Source organism: Sus scrofa, chromosome 1 (genome assembly GCF_000003025.6).
Source record: "Sus scrofa isolate TJ Tabasco breed Duroc chromosome 1, Sscrofa11.1, whole genome shotgun sequence".
Taxonomy (NCBI): Eukaryota; Metazoa; Chordata; class Mammalia; order Artiodactyla; family Suidae; genus Sus; species Sus scrofa.
Window position 1 is genome coordinate 88,257,976 of NC_010443.5, and position 15,180 is coordinate 88,273,155.

Sequence of the window (15,180 nt, forward strand, 5' to 3'; positions counted from 1 at the left end):
TCCTTTCAGGGACTTTTCAACCTACCCTGACCATATCCTTGATCTTGGTGCTCCCACAAACATCATCAAGCATTGTAACAATTCACTGTTTTACAATTAGTAAATGTGCCTTATTTCTTTCTCATATTTATTTTTAGCTTCTTGAAATTAGTATAAATTACTTTTAAAATATATGTAACAGAAAGAGCTCTTACAAGGGTTCACTATTTAGCAAGTCACTTGAAAACTGCTTAAAGTGCTTTACCATGTCATTGAATAAATTCAATTAGATTACATAATATTTTGTAATATGTTACAAAAAGTAGAGAACTTAGAACTTATTATTTTTTTCCTTTTTACCAAAACATCTGTCTTTGATTTCCTTTAACTGTGGCTCATTCTACCACAGAGACAATAATAACATTAAATGAACTGACGATGTGAACACAGTGCAACATTAAAACATGGGAATGACTTCTGATCTTCAGACACTTTTGTCAGCAGCGATCAATAACTTGGCATGGTTTTCAACTGTGGCAGCACGCTGGTATCACCTGGAGAGCTTTAACAGTACCAATACCCGCATCTTAATCCCAGAGGCCTCCATTTAATTGGACTGGCATAGGACTTGGCAATGAGATTCAGTTAGCCAGAAGAGCAATTATGAGCAAGTACGGATGAGAACCACTAGTCAGAGGCTGTTCCCCATTTAGCATCCTGTCCTATTCATTTCCCTCTCACTGCCCTCCTTTAGGAACAGGTTGCCTCCTTGCTGAGGTTTAGGGCCATTCATCTAAGCATCCCTTTGCCATCGCCAGTGGTACCTCTGGCACACATATACCGGTAAGGATAAGAAAAAGGCATTATTTTGAAAACTATTTTCTGAGAACATCTTTCTGTAATGTCAGCACGCAGTAACAGTATTCATTAGAAATAAGGTAACAGTTAAAATATCAGCATGGCAAGAAGAGAGTAGAGGATAAAGGAAAGAAAAGTCTATAGCTGTATTAACTACAAATGAAAGTTACGGTTTCAAGGTACACATACCTGATTGATGGCACCCAGATCAGCAGCGAAGCTATTTACTTCTGACAGAAGCAGAGAGATTATAGATTTTCTCAACAAGCTGCAACTTCCCAGTGTTACCAGACTCTGAGAAACATGATGTTGCACCTGAAACTGAAGGCCAACAACAGTAGGTTTCTATTTTCCATCAAGTCAGGTCAAAATATACTTACTGGGTATTTTCTAAGATTTACTCCAGAGCTCCATGCTGCAGGGGGGCACAAAAAGTCTCAACATACTTCTGAGTCAGTCTCAAGCAAAAATGAAATAAGCTGATTATCATCATAGCAGTAATGACATCCTATAGCAATTAATATATTGAAATGTGTAATAAGGTGCTAAAATAGAAGTTTTAGCTGAAGGGCCAAGAGATAGTACCATTTAGATGTTACACTACATGCTTAATAAAGGAGATGATCGAACAAGACTCTAAAGCCCTTACCCACTAGACAGAGATACAGAGAGAAGATATAGATAAAGAGGGTAAGAGGAAAAGGATTGATGATGTCTTCGGAGAGAACTATTGGTGGAGTCTACCTCCACAATGGAGAGGGACAGCTGTGGGTGTGGGTGTGGGTGTGGGTTTTCAGTCTCCACAAGACAAAAGAGAGGATGCTTTAGGGTGAGGAGAAAAAACGTGGCACTTTGGATTTTCACCCAGAGCCAACAAAATAATTTATCACTACATAAATGTACAAGAACAGTGGGAGAACAATCAACTGTATCCAACATAGTCATTAGGAGAAAGGCCATTTGATTATTGATCATATTAAGATATGCATAACTCATATCTGGAATTCCATTAAATCTTTTTTAATATATCTGGGCAAATGGAGGCTTCAAAGGAGTATCTCAAAACAGAGAAACACCCTCTACCTTGTCAATGATTTCTGTGAGCCTAAAACCATATTAAGGACACATTACTTTTATAAATAAAATGTTTAAATGACAATGCTAAATAACTCATACCATATGAAAATAGGAATACATCCTTGTGTCCTCTGGGATGTATATTTAATGTACATATTTCTCAAACTGCTATTTTAATAATAAACCTTAACTTTAAAATTTAATCAATGACAGTAAGAAGGTGAATGGATTACAAATGTCAAAAATTTCTATTATAAATCTGAACATGCATAACTAGCTGTTAATAATAGTTTTCTAACTCCGCTTATCATCTTAAAAATAAGACACATCAATTTGCTATAGAAAATTGTATTTATATGTTACTTTTAGTTCTTAATAATGTAAGTGGACAATACTTGCACCTTTTGTAACTTTCCGGTATCACTTATTAGATTTCACATTTTTTACAACATTCCTGTTTGTACCTGAAATAGCTCTTACCTAAGCTCTAAAAAACTTCTGTTTTGTATTTGACTGATGCTTTGTTTACTTACCTTTTTGTCTCAATATTTCATCTTTAGGGGATAACTTAAAGATAAGGAAAATTTCATAATAAAATAAACAGGACTCTAGAGAGTGGGGATGCAATAAAAATGTTATAGGATCAAGGTTCAGGTGTTGGGTGTCTGGAGCCCAACACCATCTGACTCAAACCCCAGCCCCACTGCTTGCTGATGTGTACAGACAATTTATTTATTAACCTTTTATGCCTCAGCTTATGTATCTATGAAAGAGTGAATGTGACAGCATGCAATACCTGAAGTTGTGCATATTAAATTAGACAGCAAAAACGATTAACACAGTGCCAGGCACCCAGTGAGTGCTCAGTAAGTGTTAATGTTATAATGTAGGATAATAATGTGAAAGCACTGAAGGTTATGTGTTTAATCCATTGATCTTTGAGAAGTTAAACACTAGCAATAAAATCTGTTTGTCTAGAGTTAATACAGTCCTTTTAAAGGACATTGCTGAAAGGAAAAGTTCATTACAAAGAGCTTTTCCATAACAGAGCTATGAGCAGTGACTTTCTCCCCAACATGACTAAAGTTCACACCAGAGCAAAGACTAAATGTATGGCCATTAGGTGATTTAAAATTCTGTGAATATTATTATTATTAAAATGGCCTCTATTCTTCCTTACACTTTAATTGGCATTCCCCTTTTGTAAACGCAGTGGAATTTTTGAGAGAGGCTGACATGGAGGCTGGGGCTTACATTACACATGAGGCAACTGCAGTGGACACTGTGGAAGGACTTGCTCAACACCCATGCCATCCTTTTCTAGAGATAGGATACATCTTTTTGTATTCCACAGACAGGGCAACTAGAGATACATTTTCCCAGATTCCTCTGCAGTTAGGATTTTGGATATGATTTGAGTTCTGCCAATCAGAGTGCGCATTTGAAAACTTGGTTTAGAGGTGCATTTCAGAAGAAAAGAATAGGTTTTGTTGGCACAGACCATGGCAGGGGCAGAATGGTCCTCATTTATCCTGCAGCTGCTCCAGAGGTGTTCTACATTCTCAAATTCTTTTTTTTTTTTCTTTTAGAGCTGCACCTGTGGCAAGTGGAAGTTTCTGGTCTGGGGGTCAAATCACAGCTACAGGTCCCGGCCTACACCACAGCCATAGCAACTCAGGAGTGAAGCTGCATCTGTGACTTATACCACACCTTGAGGCAATGCCAGATCCTTAATCCACTGAGCGAAGCCAGGGATCAATCCACATCCTCAAGGATGCTAGTTGGGTTCTTAGTCTGCTGAGTCCAAGGTTCTTAATCCTCATTGAGACTCAGGATGCTATGTTGGTGGTCTATTGGTTTAGGGCATCAATCATATAGACTGTCTTCCCATAGGTGCTTGGATCTGGCTATGCACCTGGAGGATCTGCAGAGCTCAGTGCCATATTAAATTCTTGGAATATTCAGGGGTGAAAATTCCTACCACATGCCCAATACATTTTCCATTTGACCTGTGCAGGAAATTAAAGGATCATGGCAAATATCAGTGACTTATCATAAAATAGATCAGGTGGTGTTTCTACTTACACAGCATTACTGTTCCCGATGCAGCTCCCTGCCTCTGATACCTGCTAGGCAGGTCTTGATCTGGGAGTTTGCATTCACCTGGGAGACAGCAGTACATGTTTCCTACTAGGGCTTTGTCAACATGCTGGCTCCATGCCATCATTCAGTTCCCAGGATTCTGAGCACTGCAACATTCCATAGGACACCATGGTGAAATGGCAGGCACTTGGAAGGCCCTGCATGCCAAAGACTGAATCCCAGAATTCAGGGGCCAAATACACTTGGGAAGTTTCTGGGTCAGAAGCCTGTTAGAATACACTCCCCCCATCAAAGAGAAAAAATATGTTGCTTTAGTATATATTTCCTAATAAACAGACACAATGCTTGATGGGCCTCTGCATATTTGAGGCAACATATATTCCTTTTGTTTTCCACTTAGATACAGACATTGAGAAACCACAAGGCTATTAATTTTGAGAAGGGCCATGGGTCACATATAAAGATCTCTAGATGATCTGAATTGGGAACAAAAAGCTCTGCTACATGGACCTTATGACCAATAACAGCTACTATTCTTGGGGCTGATCGGTTGACTTTGTGCAGCCTCCAGCTGATGCTAATAAGACTACCACAAAGGAGGGCACTTGGGTTTGGGAAAAAAGTTATACCTTTCTTGACAAGAAAACATTATCCTTCATAGAAAAAAAGAAAAACTCTTTGCTTATACTACTTGGCTCTAGTAGAGACTGCACAGCTGCCTCATGCTGGGACAGTAAGTGATTTTATGCCCAGATCAGCTCTTCTGAACTGGGTGTTATCCAAAGTCAGGTATACATAATACTCCATCATGAAGTAGCTGTATTATATAAAAAATTGGAATCCAGCAGGAACTTAAGGCAGAAGTAAAGTTTTCTTAATTAGTTAGTTTCAACAAGAATGCAACTTCTTATGAGGTTGTCTAATAGGAAACTCACATTCTAAACCAGTGGCTAATACGTGATGCTCTCTTTTCTGCAGCAGAATACATGATGGGTTCAGGAGCCAAGGTATAAAATAAAGACTGGAAACTCTCCATATTACACCTAATGATTTACTGGCCACTGTTATTCCCACCCACGTGCCACTGGATTTTGTCTAGAGGACTTTATAACCAAGTGGAAATGTTATTATCGAGGAGCCAAAAGTGGTTTCGTGAACTGGAAGTTGAGATTTCTACCTAGCTACATGAATTATCTTCATGACATTAGACCAATGGCAAAAGGTGGGGGGGTCCTATGTTGGCTGGCTCAATTGATCTCCATGGTGGAGGAAAACAGGGATTCACATGTCCATGGCAGCAGGGAAGGTTATGTCTGGAAGCCAGGGATTGCCCTGTGTTACATGCCCAGATGGGACAAGAAAACAGAATACAGTAGCATCCTTATGAGACTGGATGGCTTAAAGGTCAGATACTTTAAGGATGTAACTCAGGGTAAAACAACTAAATGAGGTTCTGTCTGAGGACAAAGGGAGAATGTGACTGGCAGTAAGTGAAAAAAATCAATACAAATTATAGACTTAGAACCAGCTGTAGAACTGAAGGCCATGATGGGTTATTTCTTCTGTGTGTGGGCCGGGGGCGGGGGGTGGGGTGGTGGTGGTTATTTTGGCAGTGGTGTCCTTTTTAATTCAGTCCATGAGTTACAAAGTATCAAACTAGAATTATGACTGAACTAGCACAGATAACGACCATCACATGATCACCTGAAATCACATCACATAACATGAAATAATCAAGATTTTGAATCTCTCCTTTTGAGAATAAGTCTAAGGAGTTTTGTTTCTATAAAGCACTAGTGCATTATGTTTTTGAAGCTGACGGCTGTCACTATTGAGATCTGGAGGAAGTATGAATACAGAGAAAAGCAAGTATATGAAAGAAAGATGCATAATCAGAGGAGCAGCTCACAGCAGAGAGACTGTCATCTCCATTTGTGTATTCTTTTTTTTTTTTTTTTTTTTGGCTTTTTAGGGCTACACCTGCAGTATATGGAACTTCTCAGGCTAGGGGTCAAATTGGAGCTTCAGCTGCCAGTCTATACTACAGCTATAGTAACGCAGTATCCGAGCTGTGTCTGTGACCTACACCACAGCTCACAGCAATGCCTGATCTTTAATACACTGAGAAAGGCCAGCGATCGAACCTGCATCCTTATGGATCCTAGTTGGATTTGTTACCACTGAGCCACGAAAGGAACTCCCCATTCATGTACTCTTTATGCACATGGTACTAAAGAGGCTAAACCTTCTGGTACTAAAGAGGCTAAACCTTTAGTTCTAAAACTCTCTTTCAGAGAGGGTTCTAGAGATAATTTAAATTTTTGTCATCAGCTGATCTGATAAAAGACAAGAGTCAGAACTGCTTGAGGTGAAAGGCAAGGTGCAGGGCTTCCCTTTTGAATGGTACTACAGTTCAAAGCAGATGCAGCAGGGTTCTGGAACAGTGTGGCAGAAATCTTCCTGATTCAGGGGATTCCTGACGATGGAAGAAGTGCTATGGTTCTGAGACTTGCAGCTCTGGAGACTTCTATCTCTGGGCTGCCTCAGTTAGGGCAGAAGCAGCAGCAATCCTTAATCAGTGTAGTATATAAGAAAGGATTTTAAGGCAGTTATTAATGCTAGCACTTACCTGAAAGGTACAAATTCAGTAGAGAAGAGCAGATATTAAAAGGAACCAAGTAGAGATTCAAGAACATGTGAAATAAACATTCAAGGTGGATGGGCTAGGCAGCAGAATGACTGCGGCAGAATGACTGCGGCAGAATGACTGCAGCAGATGACTGAGGCAAGAGTCTATATTCTTATGAAGACAGGTCAGTTCTGAGGCACGAACAGAATCCCGGGAAAACATAGAGCAATATACACAAGTTGTCATAAGTGTAACTGGGATCCAGAAAGAGAAATGGGACAGAACAGGCAGAACATGTTTGAAGAAATAATGGCTGAAAACTTCCTGAGCTGGTGAAAGACATAAATTAAATGTACACATTCAAGTACCATATTGAACTCTGAGCAATAAATATGAAAAGAAAAATAAAAGAGCCTAGGAGTATCAGAGCCAAATCCTGAAAACAATGGATAAAGAACAAACTTGAGAGCAGTCAGAAAAAAATTACACCTCACTTAGAGGGAATATAATTCAAATAACTGTGTAACCATCAGAAACTATAGTGGGTAAAAAAGGCTAGATTTATATATTTTAAATGCCATAAGAAAAGAGAAATATCAACTCAGAATTCTATATGCAGTAAAAATCCTTCAAGAATGAATGTAAAATGGATACATTAGATAAAAAGTAAAATTAGAAAATGTGTAACCAACAGACCTGTAATATGCTAAGAGAAATTACTTTTTTTCTTAGTAGAAAAGATACTAGTAGAAACATCTGTCTTCAAGAAGAAATGAAGGGCATCAAAAATAGTAACTATTTAGATAAATATAAAAGATTATTTTCCCCTTAACTTCCTCAAAATACAAATATATATATATACACATACACACATTTATAGTATATATATTTTATATATAACATATAAAATACTGTCTTATATGTGGATGTAACATATATGACAATTATGGAAGAAGAAATAGGAGCATGAGCCAATCATCAATTTATCACCTCTCAGCTCCAAATTCATCCTTCAATATATAATCAGCACTAAGAGACAGCATTCTTTTTACTCTCTCTATAGAAGCGACACAGTAGATTTCTCAAGGGAGGATGCTGAAGGATCGCTGCAGGAGAAAAGGAAGCACCCTTTGTGGCTTTCCTGTGACTCTGTGGGCTCCCACCAAGCCCCACGCCCTCTGCACACTCATGCCACTAATTGCTGATAACCTGAATCCTGCTGCATGAAAATACATGTCAACTTCGGTGTAAAGAAGCTAAAGATTTCTTGGGGGCGAATTTGGAGCTCTCAATACTTAAAAAGGACATAACATCAGAAAAAGTCTCTTCGGCAAGTGGTGCTGGGAAAACTGAAAAGCTACTTGTAAATCAATAAAATTAGAACACACCCTCACACCATGCACAAAAATAAACTCAAAATGGCTCAAAGACTTAAACATAAGACACCATCAATCTCCTAGAAGAGAACATAGGCAAAACATTCTCTGACATCAACCATATAAATGTTTCCTTAGGTCAGTCTCCCAAAGCAATAGAAATAAAAAAAAAATAAATAAACCAATGGGATCTAATCAAACTGACAAGCTTTTGCACAGCAAAGGAAACCATTAAAAAAAAAAACTACAGAATGGGATAAAATAGTTGCAAACAATGTACCTCACAAGGGCTTAATCTCCCAAATATGCAAATAGCATACACAATTCAACAGCAAAAAAGCCAACAACCCAATTGAAAAATGGGCAAAAGACCTGAATAGACATTTCTCCATAGAGGACATACAGATGGCCAACCAGCACATGAAAAAATGCTCAACATCATTAATTATTAGAGAAATTCAAATAAAAACTACTATGTGGTACCACCTCACCTCATGGTCAGAATAGCCATCATTAATAAGTCCACAAATAACAAATGTCGAAGAGGGTGTGGAGAAAAGGGAACCCTCCTACACTGTTGTTGGGAATATAAATTGATACAAACACTATGGAAAGCAGCATGGAGGTACCTAAGAAAACTAAATAAAGAACTCCCATATCATCCAGCAATCCCACTACTGGGCATATATCTGGACAAAGCTTTCATTGAAAAAGATACATGTACCCATGTGTTCACTGCAGCACTATTCACAATAGCCAAGACATGGAATCAACCCAAATGTCCACAGACAGATGAACGGATTAAGAAGAGGTGGTACATATACACAATGGAATACTACTACTCAGCCATAAAAAAGAACAAAATAATGCCATCTGCAGCAACATGGATGGAACTAGAGACCCTCATCCTGAGTGAAGTAAGTCCAAAAGAGAAAGACAAATACCATATGATATCACTTATACCTGGAATCTAATATATGGCACAAATGAACCTTTCCACAGAAAAGAAACTCATGGACTTGGAGAAAAGACTTGTGTTTGCCAAGGGGGAAGGGGAAGGAGTGGGGTGGACTGGACCATCACGCCTTCCCTTCATTCATCTAGAAAGCAGAGACCTTGAGAGTCTTGAAGATTTCAATGCCCAGCCCTCCATCAGCCAAGAATGACTTCTGTGATTTGATCTTCCTCTCTCCCTCCCTTCCTTCCTCCTTTCTTTCTTTCTCTCTTCCTTCCTCTCTCTCTCTCTCTCTCTCTCTCTCTCTCTCTCTCTTTGGATTTACCTATTTGGACAATTCGTATAACAGAATGATACCAAAAGCTGTTTGTGTCTGACTTATTCAGAATAAGCATTTTTTTCAAAGTTCATGGATTTCTGTAGTATTATCTGTATGACAAGTAATAGTCCATTGTATGAACATACCATTTTTGTTTATCCACTCAACTGATTTTGTTTTTTTTCCACTTTTTGGCTATTAGGAATACTGCTGCTCTTAACACTCACATACATGTGTTTAGGTAGAGAACATGTTTTCAGTTCTCTTGGATACATACCTGGGAATGAAACTGCTCAGTAATATAACTCTATGGTTGACTTTTTTTGAGGAACTGCCAAACTGCTTTCCAAAGTGACTATACTATTTTATACTCCACCCATCAATGCACCATGATTCTAGTCTTTCCATATCTTTGTTGCATCCTCATCAACACTTGCTATTTTCTATCTTTTTAATTTTAGCCATCCTAAAGGGTGTAAAGTGGTATCTCACTATGCTTTTAGTTTGCACTTCCCTTAATGACCAATGATTTTGAGCATCTTTCCACAATGTTTATTGGCAATTTGTTTATTTTATTTGCACAAATCTCTATTCAAACTATTTGGCTATTTTTTACCGATGTATTTATATTTTTATTGAGTTGTAAGAGTTCCTTATATAGATAGTCTGGATATAGGTTCCATATTATATATATGATTTGCAAAATGTTTGTTCCATTCCATGGGATGTCTATTTTCTTGATGGTATCATTAATAGCACAAAAGTTTATCTTTTTCTTTTGGCACATATGTATTTGTTAAGACAATGAATCTATTTTGAGTTAATGTTGGTATGTGGTCCATCCACATGTAGATATCCAGTTGTTCCAAAATCATTTGTTGACAAAACTATTTTTACTGCATTGAATTTCCCTGGTACCCATGTTGAAATCAACTGTCCACAAATGTAAGAGTTCATTGATGGATTCTTAATTATATTACATTAACATATATGTACAATCTTATACCCACATATATATATGCATACCCTTAACTTATATTTGTTGCTACAGATTTGTAGCAAGTTTTGAATTTATGATGTGTGAATACTCCAATGTTGTTTTCCTTTTTGAAAACTGTTTTGATTATTCTGGGTCCATTTCATTTTCACATGCACTTTAGTGTCAGTTTCTCAATTTCTGCAAAAAAAATGCGGCTGGAATTTTAATAGGGATTGTGTTGAATCTCTACAGCTATTTGAGGAATTTTACTATCTTAATTTTATAATCAATGAACACGAAATATATTTTTCTCTTTATTTTCAGTAATGTCTTGTAGTTTTTAGAAAAGACATCTCATAATTTATTCATAAGTATTTTATTATTTTTCATGCTATTACAAATAGAATTATCTTAACTTCATTTTATAATCACTTTTTGAATACATATTTTATATATAAATTTCCTGAGTGTATATTTTTCTTAAATATATGAAATATCCCTGGGTTGGAAACAACTAAACTATCTATACTTTCCTTCTACAGTAAATAAGATAAATCAAAAAACCTAAGAATTATGGGTGGAAAGGAAAAAAAATTACATACAGCATTTTCAATTCTCTTTTTGCTTCAAAAATTACTCTTAGCCGTTGAAGACTGGAAATTAAATTTATGACAGAATTATCATCATCAAAATGGTATTTCTGTATAACATTTTCACGAATACTTGGGGTGCACTATGGATTCTGTAATCATCTATATGTCATCTGAGGTCTGGGAGAGTTATGCCTCCTGCTTGGTTTTTGTTTCAAGATTGCTTTAGCAATTCTGGGTTTTTATGGTTGCATATAAATTTTTGGATTATTTGTCTTAGTTCTGTGAAAAATGTCATAGGTAATTCGATTTAGATTGCATTAAATCTGTAGATGGGTTTGAGTAGTATGGCCATTTTAACAGTATTAATTCTTCCCAATGCAGGAGCATGGGATATCTTCCTGTTTCCTTGAATCCTATAATTACCTTGATTAATGTTTTATAGTTCTCAGCATATAATTCTTTCACCTCCTTGGTCAGGTTTATTTCTATGTATTTAATTTTGGGGGGCTGTTATTTTAAAATGTATTTTTAAATATCCTTTTTCTAATATTTCATTGTTAGTATACAAAAATGCAAATGATTTCTGAATGTTAATCTTGTACCCTGTTACTTGAATTTATCAGTTTGGGTAGTTTTAGTGTGGAGTTTGGGGGTTTTGGAGGCAAACTGTTACATTTGGAATAGATGGGCAATGGGACCCTACTGTACAGCACAGGTATCAGTGCATGATTGGGTCACTTTGCTGTACAACAGAAATTGAAGAAACACTGTAAATCAACTACACTTTAATCAAAAATAAAAATAAAATAACAAAAATAAAAATTTTCCATCATATAACATTTCAGGAGGCTTCCATAATTGTGTGTAGCTTGCCTATCTCTCTCTTGCTGCTGTAACTATGATTAGCACTATCCCCACCTCTGAGAGGTGATATGATTTAGTCATTAAAAATTCAGACGCTGAAGCCAGACCACTTGTTTAAAGCCTGACTCCACAATGTTCTCCCTACATGCACATCTCTTCAATTTAGTTTTCTCATCTGTAAAAGGGGGATAAGAATACTACTATTTTGTAGGCTTATTCTAAAAAACAGATGAATTTAAACATGGAAGAACTGACCACAGTGCATGGCACACAGTAATAGCCAGTGAGGGTCAGCTATCTTTCACTCCAAGAAGGTAACAAAGAGGAAGTATGCTGATGTCTTTCTTCTACCCCATCTGCAGCTTTATGAGGCACTAATACCTCCTCTTTCCACTGCTTCTCTGGAGGAGAAGTGCAGGCTCAGAATCAGCAGAATAGAGAATACACCAAGCTCTATAGCAGCTGCCAAGGTGAGAAGGGAAAGGGAGGGGGGGTTGGGAGTGTGGAATTAGTAAATGCCAGCTATTACATTTGGAATGGAGAAACAATGAGGTAGTACTGGGAAAAGAGAAACAATGAGGTAGTACTGTCTACCACAGGGAACTAACTATATCCAATGACTAAGGATAGACCATGATGCAAAAGAATGTAAAAAATAATGTCTGTGTGAAATTAAATATAGAAAGTAGAAACTGTCACAATGTTGTAAATCAACTACACTTTAATAAAATACTTCAAAAAGGCAGGGAGGAAGAAGGATCAAGATGGTGGAAGAGTAAGATGTGGTGCTCAACTTCTCCCACAAATATATCAAAAAAACCCATGTACATGTAGAACGATTCATACAGAATATCTACTGAATTCTAGAAGACCTTAAACTTCCAAAAAGGGCAAGAAACCCTTGGCATAACTGGGTAGAACAAAAGAAAAAAGAGAGACAGAGAGAGTACAGGAATCAAGACAGAACCAGCCCTCCTAAGAGGGAGCTGTGAAAGAGAAAAGGAACCCACACTCCTGTGTTCCCTTGGCTGTGGCACTCCTCACCTTTTGTCAGGGCTAAGGGCAGTAGGGGGATAAGCACAACATGGCACCTCCTGCGTGATCTACAGGTGGTGGGGACAAAGCATAGCAGTCATCTCAGACATCAGAGGTGGGTGTAGTCTGACACCACTAAGGGTCTGTGAAAAGGCTCCAACTGAAGCCCCAGTCACCTCACAGGTTAGCAAAGAGGGCACTGCAATCAAGCACTGCCTGTTGTTCTCACTCCCCTGGGAATACATCTAGCCTGCTGCTGCCATTGCAAAACACTCCGGGTGCCACCTACATCTGCCTGATAAATGTCACTTCCCAGGACTCTGCAACTAGGAGCAGCCTGTGCCACGTTCCTGCAGGTCCTTGACACTGTCAAGGACCCAGCAACCAAGCACTGGCTACTAGCCCTGTCCATTGCCTCCATTTCCCTGGAAATATGTATAGCACCCTAAAAATTAAAAGCAAGCTCTCACAAAATGCCCAGGGGCACCTGTACATATAAATAGCCCTCCAAGGAGTTCTCGTGGTTCAGTGGAAACAAAACCGACTAGGAACCATGAGGTTGCAGGTTTGATCCCTGGTCTTGCTCAGTGGGTTAAGGATCCAGCATTGCCATGAGCCATGGTGTAGACTGCAGATGTGGCTCAGATCTGGTGTTGCTGTGGCTGTGTTGCAAGCCGGTGGCTACAGCTCTAATTAGACCCCTAGCCTGATTACCTACATATGCCAGGGGTGTGGCTCTAAAAAGACAAAAAGACAAATAAACAAATAAATAGCCCTCCAAGACTATAGTAAATGTTTTCCCTAAACTCACAGATTAAGAAAAATATAAACAAAATGAAGAAGCTCAGGAACCACTCCCAATTAAAAGAACAGGAATATTCACCTAAAGGAGTAAACAATGAAACAGACCTCTGCAGTCTAACAGACACTGAGTTCAAAAAGGAGAGAGTTAAAAAACTGAAGGAATTAAGAGTGAATATGAAGGAATTAAGAGCAGTTATGAACAGTAATCCAGATTACTTTAGAAAGGGACTAGAAAATATAAGGAGGAGCCAAGAAAAATTAGAAAATACATTTGCAGAGGTGAAAGCTGAGTTAAAGGCACTGAGGAGCAGAATGAATAATGCAGCAGAAGATATTAGTGATTTGGAAGATACAATAATGGAAATTACCCAGTTAGGACAGCAGATAGAAAACCAAACAAGAAAACATGAAAGCAATATAAGAAATCTATGGGATAATATAAAGCAGATAAATCTATGCATAATAGGGATTGCAGAAGAAGAAGAAAAAGAAAAGGGGATTGAAAATATATTTGAAGAAATTATGGCTGAAAATTTTCTAAATCTAAAGGAAACAGATATCAATATACAGGAAGCACAGAGAGCCCCAAATATTTTGAACCCAAACAGGCCCACACCAAGTCATATTATAATAAAAATGGCAAAAATTCAAGATAAAGAGAGGATTCTACAGTCAGCAAGAGAAAAAAAGAAAGACTAAATTATAAGGATCCCCCAAAAGGCCATCAGCTGATTTCTCTACAGAAACCCTACAGGCCAGAAAAAAGCACCAAGATATATTAAAAGTTCTAAAAGGGAAAAAAATCTGCAGGCTAGAATACTCTACCCAGCAAGAATATCATTTAAAATAGAAGGGGAAATAAAGAATTTCTCCAACAAACTAAGAGTACAGTAATTCTAAAACCATTCTAAAAGAAATGCTGAAAGGGCTCCTCTAAATAAAAAAGAAGTAATAAGAAATAGGATGGAAGAAATCATAATTGGAAAGCAATCACTTAAATAAGCCAGTATACATATCTAAAAGGAAAAAAAAAAACCTATCGTAAAAGCAATGATAAACAAGAAAAAACTACAAACATGGAAAGATGTTAAAAAAGGACTTAAAAATCATAAAATGTGGGGAAAGAAAGTAAAAAAATCCAGACTCTTTTTTTATTTAGAATATATTTGAGCTTATATGACTATGAGGCTAAAGCAAGCAGCTATAGGAAGCAGTTAACATACAGCAGTAAAAAAACAGGGCAAGTACAAATCAAAATCAAACATTACATTCACAAAACTGAAAAGAAGAGGACATAAGCATAAAATAAAAGGAAACCATCCAACCAAAAAAGAAAGGAACAAAGGAGAAACATAGTATCAACTGGAAAACAAGGTTGAAAATGGAAATACAAATTTATCAATAATTACCTTAAATAACTATGGACTGAATGCTCCAATCAAAAGTTACAGAGTGGCAGACTGGATGAAAAAGCAAGAGCTAGAGTTCCTGCTGTGGCTCAGCCGGTTGTGAACCCGAATAGTACCCACGAGGACACGGGTTCGATCCCTGGCCTTGCTCAGTGGGTTAAAGATCTGGCACTGCTGTGAGCTGTGGTGTAGGTCACAGA

At 37.7% G+C, this 15,180-nt stretch overlaps 1 protein-coding gene across 2 annotated transcripts in view; it reads right to left on the minus strand.

The window, feature by feature from the left end:
* The window catches only part of MEI4 (meiotic double-stranded break formation protein 4), a 210,153-nt gene that overhangs the window by 69,056 nt on the left and 125,917 nt on the right, over positions 1 to 15,180 (minus strand). For both annotated transcript variants that reach the window (XM_021092258.1, XM_021092267.1), the window contains one exon: positions 1,027 to 1,158. In XM_021092258.1, the coding sequence (XP_020947917.1) occupies positions 1,027 to 1,158 (132 nt within the window). The remainder of the gene's footprint in view (positions 1 to 1,026; positions 1,159 to 15,180) is intronic.